At 59.5% G+C, this 8800-nt stretch overlaps 2 protein-coding genes across 4 annotated transcripts; both read right to left on the reverse strand.

The window, feature by feature from the left end:
* Nucleotides 1-305: 305 nt before the first annotated feature.
* Nucleotides 306-2483, reverse strand: SLC30A2 (solute carrier family 30 member 2). Its single transcript, XM_052698724.1, has 8 exons — nt 2349-2483; nt 1935-2134; nt 1646-1792; nt 1417-1570; nt 1168-1342; nt 939-1044; nt 722-856; nt 306-633 (listed from the first exon to the last, which is right to left on the reverse strand). Exons 1-8 carry the CDS (start codon nt 2399-2401, stop codon nt 488-490), a joined length of 1116 nt encoding a protein of 371 aa, XP_052554684.1. The 5' UTR covers nt 2402-2483; the 3' UTR covers nt 306-487.
* A 773-nt stretch (nt 2484-3256) lies between these two features.
* TRIM63 (tripartite motif containing 63) lies at nt 3257-8745 on the reverse strand. Of its 3 annotated transcripts, none has more exons than XM_052698600.1 (10): nt 8158-8745; nt 6144-6754; nt 5884-6053; nt 4786-4954; nt 4426-4521; nt 4091-4324; nt 3943-3965; nt 3704-3828; nt 3544-3615; nt 3257-3435 (listed from the first exon to the last, which is right to left on the reverse strand). In XM_052698600.1, the coding sequence occupies exons 2-10, from the start codon at nt 6375-6377 to the stop codon at nt 3425-3427; spliced, it is 1134 nt and encodes a 377-aa protein (XP_052554560.1). In that variant the 5' UTR covers nt 6378-6754; nt 8158-8745; the 3' UTR covers nt 3257-3424. The 3 variants fall into 3 exon arrangements, with proteins under 3 accessions (XP_052554560.1, XP_052554559.1, XP_052554561.1); XM_052698599.1 differs by having other exon boundaries at nt 6144-7003; XM_052698601.1 differs by lacking the exon at nt 8158-8745 and having other exon boundaries at nt 4786-4951; nt 6144-7583.
* Nucleotides 8746-8800: the final 55 nt, after the last annotated feature.

Genomic DNA, 8800 nt, shown 5'->3' on the forward strand with positions numbered 1-8800 from the left:
GCCACCATCCCCATTCCGCCAGCAGCTGGCCGGGAGGGCTGAGCTTCCCAAAAATAAACAGAGCAGCGATAAGGGGTGAGAGCAGGGCGAGCCGGTCCTCCCTCCCCCAAACAGGACAGCGGGACCGGGGGCTCCTCCCTCTGCACCCCCGCATCTCGCTCTCCCCCCAGCGCTCCTCAAAGCTGGAGGGAAAAAAACCCGTTGTTTCAGATGCTTTTCTCAACTAAAATAGTGATAAACGAAGCAAGCTTTGCCTCCCTCCCTCTCCCCCCCCCCTCCCCCCCCGCCTCCTCCTGCAGCCCTGGCTCTGCTTTCCCTGCCATCACTCCCGATAAAGCCCCGCTGCCTCCAGACTCAACATCGCCTATCCCGAAGCCGTCCCCCGCGAGCACCCGGCGCTGCTGTTTGCTGGCGTTTATTTTCCTCGTATTAAAAAAAAAAATTGGTGGGGAGAGGGACGGGGAGGAACGGCGGAGCTCAGCGTCGCTCAGTCGCTGGGAGGCTGACACTCACGGCAGTCCCGCATGTCCTCGGAGTAGCTCTCGATCTGGATGGTGGTGGTGTGGAAACGGAAGGCGCGCTGCAGCCGGGAGCTGGCCTCCTCCAACACCTCCTGCGAGTCGGCACCCGCATCTGCAAGGAGCCCGGAGGGGTGTTGGGGGCCGGGGAAACCCATCGCGTCCCAGCTCCCTCCCCCCGCCCTGCATCCCGCAGCACTCACTGATGGCGATGTGCACAGAGAGCAGCGGCTGGGAGGCTGTCAGCGCCCAGATGTGCAGGCTGTGCACCGCCTCCACGCCGCCCACCGCCAGCAGCGTGTCCCGCACCGCGTTGAAGTCCATCCCCCTGGGGGTGCCTGGAGGGACGCGGGGTGGGATGGAGACAAAGCACCCACGGGAGGGGGGGCACATATCAACAGCCCCCGGGGGGCTCCCTACCCTCCATGAGGACAAGGAGGACGTCGCGGAGGATGGTCAGCGTTGTCCCCAGCACCAGCACGGAGAAGAGGAAGGTGCAGATGGGGTCCACATACTTGTATTCGGGCTGGGGGGGGGTGGGAGCAGGTGAAACCCCCCCAAGTGCAGCCAAATCCGCACTGGCACTCAGCCCCATCTGACCTCACGGCTGGACAAGCCCACGTCCCCCATGTCTCCCTCCCCTCCAGACCTTAAAGAAGATGATGTAGGATGCAATGAGGACGCCGACGCTCTGCAGCAGATCCCCCACCACGTGGACGAAGGCTGCACGGACGCTGGGATTGGGCTGTTCATGGGTGTGGGGCTGCTCATGAGCCCCTCCATGGCTGTGCCCGTGCCCCGTTTGGTGCAGAGCTGCTCCCATCCTGCAGGCAGGGCAGCGGTGACATCCCCTGGCCACCGACCTCCTGCCCAGGGGGTGACAGCACATCATACGTACACGATGTTGACGGCCACAGCGCAGGCAGAGGTGATGAGCATGACGCTGCCCTCGATGTCGTAGTCACCCAAGAGCAGGCGTTGGGCCGCCAGGTACACCAGGACACCCGTCACCACCCAGATGGACAGCACGGAGAGCAGGGCCCCCAGGATCTCTGCAGACAGCCCTCAGATGTCACTGTGCCCTGGGGACGGCACGCAGTGGGGCTGCAGCAGGATCCTGAGGTTACCTGCACGGTGCCAGCCAAAGTTCATGGTTTTGGTGGCGGGACGTGAGGACACCCAGAGGGCAAAGAGGCTGATCATGATGCTGGCAAAGTCCGTCAGGAGGTGGGCAGCGTCCGTCAGGATGGCCAGGCTGTGGGCCAGGTACCCGCCTGCAGTATGGATGGGAGATCCCCATCCAGAGCCAAACACAGACTGGGTCACCTCACTGCAAAGCACGGAACCCTGCCCCATTGCACAGATCAGAACAAGAGGGGCCATGCAGGGCAATACGTTCACCCAGCACTCGCTCACCCACAGCTTCCCCCACCATGAAGATGAGGCAGATGCCAGCAGCCACATAGAGCTTCCTGCGCGCCCGCTGCTGCTGGCGGGGGTCACTGCCAGCCCCCCCCGCATGGCAGTGCCGGCGGTGCCGTGCTCTCAGCTCCAGGGTGGGCGCCTGGCCCTGCGCCGAGCCCGCTGCGTGCTTCTGTGCCATGCCCAGGTAGGACCTGCGGGGACGGGTGACATCGGGACACCCGGCTGGGGGACGGGGAGAGGGGGGGGAGGAAGGAGGAGGGGACCTGCAGCCCGCTCTTTGCATTCAGCCCTGCTCCTACGCGTCCCCTTCCCCAGGTCCTCTCCCTGAACGGACGGCTTTGGCCACGGGGATCCCATCCAGGAGCCCCGTGAGGGTACACGCAGCCCCTCCGCGCACCCCCTTACCTGCCCGTGCCCTCGCCCAGCAGCTGCTGCTTCTCCCCTCCGCCCGCTGCCATCCCTCGGAAGCCGGCGCTGGTGACCCCGGTGCGGGTCCTGCGCTGGTGGCAGCTGCGGTCGCGGCCGTGTGGAGCGGCGGGACCCGTGTGCAAAGCCAGGCCGGGGGAGGAGGGCCAGGCCGGCTGCAAAGCGCCTGCTGAGCCTCGCCCCGGGCTGGCCGTGCCGCAGCCCGCAGCCGGGGGGCTCTCGGTGTAACGGGGGGCTGCTCCCCACGTGCATCCCAGGGGCACATCGTATGCTGCATGCAGGATGTAGCTGCACCCCTCAAGGACAGGGCTGCATTGACCCCCCCCGTGCGCTCCCTTCCCACTATGGGAACCTTGCTTTCCCCCAATTTAAATCCAGCTGGGCAGGTGGATCTCACCTGGGATCTGTGGTTGGACACCCCCATAGCAGTGACTGCCCCCCACTGCCTCCAGGGACAGCACTCATTGCTGTGGGGCTGACTGCAGTCACGGCACAGCACTGAGCACTGCTTTCAGCACTGCCTCAGTTTACTCTCGACCCCAAGCCGGGTTTATGTTGCCATGGGAGAACCCAACTGTGCTGTGATTTTGGACCCATGTGAGCTCAGTTCCAAGCTGGCCCCTTTTGGGGCTGGCAGAGTCTGGAGTGCTGTCACCCCACATCCCTGAGGCTGGGTAAGCACTGGGATAAATCTTTCCGGGTGCTGACCTGTCACATCCCGGGAGTGTGGCCAGCATGGGATGCCAGTGCCACCGGAGGTGTTAATTAGGCTGAGAATCAGGCACTGGTCCAAAACCAGGGAACCCTCCCACATCCCCAAACCCATCACAGGGTCGAGTGAGAAAATGAGAGGTGAGGGGGGGGAGAAAAAAACGCCAGAGCACTGGTTTTCTGTACAAAATACACAACTCCATTACAATTATATACAAAACAAGGAACATATAAAATGTGCGGAATAGTCCTCTTGGCACCCGTATAGAAAAGTGTCCTGTACTGGAGCTGGATGGCTGGCCCCATCAGTGTGTCCCCAGGTTCTGTCCTGGACATCCTGCGTCCTACTGGGGGGCTGCAGAAGGAGAGGGCAGTGAGGGGGACTTCATCAACCCTCCATCATCCCCTCTGTCTGTGGGGGTTCCACCGTGATGCTGGCGATGCTGGCACAGAGAGGCCCTACCTGCCGCTACTCTTTCAGGTTCTGTGTCTCCTGTGTCTTCTTCCACCTCCTCATAGAACTCATCCTCCTCATCTGTAAATGGGCACCAGATGTCAGTGAGGGGCAGCTGCTGAAGGACCCTCGTTTCCAGGTCCCAGAGGGGTTTTTGGGGTAGGATTACCTGACTCAAAGTCCAAGGCGTGGACGGCATCGGTGAGGTGCTCAAGATTGACTGTGAAGGCATCCATGTTCTCATAGCCTTGCTCAATCTTCTCCAGCCTGCCGCCCTTGGAGGCCTCCACAATCCTGGGGGAGGGAGCACAGCAGTGGTCCCACAGCCCCGAGCGTAGAGCAGAGCCATATGGTCCACACCTGGCAGAGGATGGGGATCCCCCAGCTTCCCCCAGTTTGGGCACTTACGTTTTAATGAGCTGCTTGGCATTCTGTGGGATTAAGAGGAAAAGTGAGGGTGGCAGAGCAGCAGCAGCCAGCACGTCCCTGTGCCACCAGGACGTGGCACAAGGGGTTCCCTATAGGAAGCGAGGGCTTTAGGGCTTGAGGATCTCACCATGAGGAAGGCGGCCCCGTCGGTCTCCTCCATGGCCTGGACGGCCGTCTCTACCAGCCGGCTGGACTTCTCTAGCTGCTCCTTATACTTCTGGATGAGGCCCTGCACAAAGCCTGTCTTGTCCTCCTGCTCACGGGTGATGCGTCCCAGCAGCTCCATCTTCTTCTCCTCCAGCAGCGCTGCAAATGCATCAAAACGTGCACAGAGCTCCTGCTTGGCTGCCTCGCTGTTCTCCTGTGGGGACAAAGCCGTGTCCTTCCAGCTCCTATGTCCTCTGCTCAGGGGCTGGCTCCCCCAGCACTGGGTTTTGGGGTCTATATTTCCCTGTCCCTCACCTCAGTGCTGCGGCAGGAATCCTCCAGCTGGGAAATGATGGTCTGGATGCGGTCGTTCCCTGCCACTAGCATGGAAATGCAGTTGTTCAGCTCGCTCTGGTCAGGGACAGATGGACAGAAGCAGCTTTAACTCCTGCAGGGCAGGGATGGGTGCTGCCAGGATATCACCGTCCATCCCCCATCCCACAGGCTGAGAGGGGGGGCATCACACTAAATATAGGGCTGTCTCCTGGTCAAAGTCAGCCCACTGCCTATTAATACCCCATGAGGCATCCCAATGCTATTTGCAGCCACCCTAGCTCAGCACATCGCCCAGTTCTGGCCATGCCCCACCGTGGCCCCATGTCCCCCCAGTGGCACCTTCTGGCCCTGGAAGATGCTCTGCAGAGGGGCCACTTCGCAGTCTTTGTGAGCACCGAAGACCTTGCACATGGAGCAGGTGGGGACCTCACAGGTGACACAGTAGATGTTGATCCTCTCATCCTCGTGCTCCTTGCACATGGGGTGCTCCCCCTTCTTGAGTGGCCTGCTGGAAAGAGCAGCCCGGCCATGATGACCCCCCCAGCATGATGACATCCCCGCCATATTGATGTCCCCATGGCGGTGATGTTCCCACCATGGTGACATCCCCACAGCAGTGACTTCCCCACCAATGTAGAACTACTGCCCATAACCAGATCCTGGCCCACGTCCCCCTGCACGCCCAGTAAGCCCAGTTTGCAGCAGTGTGTCATCAGCTATGGCAGCAGTTGGGGCCACGCTCCAGGGATGCTGCACAAGTTCCTAATTTTAGCCGAGTGCTGCTGGCATTTATTATTATCATCCAACGCATGACCCAGGCAGGGGCTCCAGGGAGCTCAGGGGGGTGACAGCAATTGAGTCACCACTGGGGGGTTCGCCAGCTCCCCCCTGGGGGCTGCAGCCACCTGCCACGTGCCTTCCATCCCTGTTTCCATGGCGCTGGAACAATATTTACAGTGGGGCAGGAGAATGGGGAGATGAACCCACATGTCTGGGTTGTTTAAAAAACATCACTCCCCTGTCTTTCCCCCTCCTGCTGCGCCTCTGCCACTGAGCAATGCCATCAAACCCCTCAGGCTGTCCCCCTGTCCCTTATCACTCCTTGCTGTCACAGGCAGAGCCTGGATTTGTCCCTCACACCCCTTATCTTCAACCGAAAGCCAAAGCTGCAGGGTGCCAGGCTGGGGGCAGGATTCGTTCTTCTGCCACCCCCCACAGGGTCCCCCTGTTCCCGGGGAGCAACTGCAGACCAGAATGGCACAGGCTGGAAGATGAAGATTTGGGTTGAGGGTAAAGATTTGAGTTGAGAATGGAGATGTCAATTGTGAGGTGGAGATTTGGGTTAGGGACAGGTGGGGGGAGAGCACCAAGCCAGCCCCCCAGTTTCTTGCCCAAAACAAAATGACGTGGCAGTCCCTATGTCCCCGTGGGACCAACCTGGAGAACTCCTGCTTGTAGATGTCGATGATGTTCTCCACCAGCAGGTTTCTCTGCAGCCCATAGACACCGTGGCGGTCCAGCAGGACCTCGTGGCGGCACGTAGGGCAGCGGAACCGGCCCCCCGAAATGATGCTGCTGCCTCGGCTCTGCCAGTACGGATTGGCAGCCTGGAGGGGGACAGGGACATCAGAGTGTCCCCAGGTGCCTGCACAGAGCATCCCGGAGCAGGGCAAGATCCAGGGGGGTCCTCATCTCACCTGGAAGATGTCATTGGCACACTTGCGGCAGAGGTTGTGCTGGCAGGGCAGGATCACCACAGGCTTGCTGAACATCTCCAGGCAGATGGGGCACAGCAGCTGCTTCTCCAGGCTCTCCATGGGGCTGCCATCGCGCAGGATGCTAGGCTGGAAATCCATCGGTACGGCACTACTGCTCCTCCTCAGAGCAACCCCAGTTCTGCTGCCGGAGCCCCTCACGCAGCTTTTATCCATCGCCCAGCAGTCACGTGGAGCTGGCTCGGCTGTCTGAAGGCATCACCTGTCACATGGTGGTGACAATCGAGGCGCACGGCCGCAGTAAACAAGCTGGGGACATGCTGTCCGTATGGTCCTGCTGGGGGATGCCAGGATACCTGGGGGGGGGTTGGTGCTGCGTGGAGTCGGGACGAGGAAGTGCCAGGCTGAGGGTTTGCATGGAGCATTGCCCTTTGAACCCTCCAGAATGCGACCATTGTGGGGTGCAAAGCACCTGCAGGGCGGCCGATGGCTTTTTACAGAACCGCAATGCCTGGGGGATGCAGCACGTGCAGTTGGTGCATGCAGCCTCTCCTCCTCACGCTTCTCTCCACCCCAAAAATCCATGTAGCAGCCTGCAAGGAGGTCACCAAGGTCAGCACGCTGTACAGCCCGCCTGCCTGGCCGTGCCCCGCACTTGCTTGCAAAACCTGACCCAGAAACATCAGCAGGAAAACAGGAGCGTGGCCCTTCCAGACTGCCCCAGGGAGACTGCTGGGAGCGGCCCCGATCACATTGCCCGGCTGTCAGCTGGCACACCAGTAAACAGGGTGTTCTTTCAAATCACAGCACCAGTGCACAGGGAGACCTGTAAATATTGGCAGCTGCAGGGGAGAGAGGATAATTATAACACCTCTGCTCTGAGTCACGGGATGGGTGGGGTGAGGTGGTTGCTCTGTTCCCCACAGAGCCTATGGGCAGGAGGTGCTGCAAGTGTCCAAAGGGACAGGTGGTGAGATGCTGGGTTATGTGGGTGGTGGATGCACAGTTATGGGCACACAGAGGCACAGATGCATAGGTATATGGGAACAGGGATGCACAGGTGTCTGTCTAGAGGGGTGTAGGAGTGCACAGGTGCATGGGTGCACAGATAGACGAGTGCATGAGTGCACAGGTACATGGATGCATGAACATGCGGGTACAGGGGTACATGAGTATGAGGTGCAATTTAGGTGCATGGGCACACAGGTTGCAAAGGTACACAGATGCATGGGCACATGGGGTATGCGACTACAGGGACACGTGGGCACACAGCTGCATGATTACACTTGTGCACAGGGACACAGGCTCATGGCTGCATGTTGCAGGGACGCTGATTTAAGGGACCACCTCCCCTACAAAGACAGGCTGAAGGAGCTGAGCATGTTCAGCCTGGAGAGAAGGCGGCTGTGGGGTGACCTCACTGCATCCTTTCAGTACCTAAAGGGAGCCTACAAACAGGAGGGGAATCAACTCTTGGAAAGAGGAGATAACAGCAGGACAAGGGGAAATGGTTTGAAGTTGAGGGAGGGGAGATTGAGGTTGGATGTGAGGGGGAAGTTCTTTGCTATGAGAGCGGTGAGGTGCTGGAACAGCTGCCCAGAGAGGCTGTGATGCCCCGTCCATCCCTGGAGGTGTTCAAGGCCAGGTTGGATGGGGCCCTGGGCAGCCTGGACTGGTATTGAATGTGGAGGCTGGTGGCCCTGCCTGTGGCAGGGAGTTGTAGATTCATCATCCTTGAGGTCCTTTCTAACCCTGTCCATTCTGTGTTTCTGTGACTTTGCCACAGATGCCCCCCCCAGGGAGGGACAGCCTGTGGCTGTTCCAGACGCTCCTTCCAGGAAGGCTCTCACATGTCAACCAAGTGACCTCGCTGAGGCTGGCCAAGCACATCTTGCAAAATTGTCCCCGTTTTGGCACTGGGAGCCCTTCCAGGGAGCTTTGTACACTGAGAGCACATGGGGGAGAATGAGGGGGGGGGTGACCACCGGATGCACACTTGTCCCAGTGCTGGCCCCTCCCGTTGAACTCATCAATGCCGGACTCCGTGAAGGGGATTCCCAAGAGAGGATGGGCTGTAACATCCCAATCGGTTTCCCAGCCCTCCTCAGCTCCCGATTGGCTCCGAGCACCGCAGGCACGGCTGCCAAACCAAGCTGGGGCGCTGAGCTCAGCGTTGCACACACAGCAACCGTCTGCTCCCTGCTGCCATTGAGGACAGCGGAGCAACCCCGAGCTGCCACCGAACGGGCAGGTGAATAAATGGATAAAGAAACAGATGGGTAAATAGAGGGATAGGTAAACAAACGGCTAAGTGAATAAATAGGTGAGAGAGGGTAATTAAACACAGAGGTAAATGAATAGAAAGGCTGTCGTTGCAAAGCTGCGGTGCAGACACACAGCCGAAGTGCAGCAGAGGAGTGCTGGGTGTTGTCCCACCCCAAGCAACAAAGAAACAGATAAACACAGAAACAGACAAATACGTACATGCACACGTGGAGAAACGAGCAGAGTCCTTGCAAAGCTGCAACGGCCAACGCACACAGCGCTGTTAGAGAGCGAACAGAAGCAAACAAACAAACGGAAACAAACAAACAAACAAACAAACAGAAACACACACAACACAAAACAAAACAAAACAC

This window comes from Tympanuchus pallidicinctus, unplaced genomic scaffold, assembly GCF_026119805.1.
Source record: "Tympanuchus pallidicinctus isolate F22 unplaced genomic scaffold, pur_lepc_1.0 scaffold33, whole genome shotgun sequence".
Taxonomy (NCBI): Eukaryota; Metazoa; Chordata; class Aves; order Galliformes; family Phasianidae; genus Tympanuchus; species Tympanuchus pallidicinctus.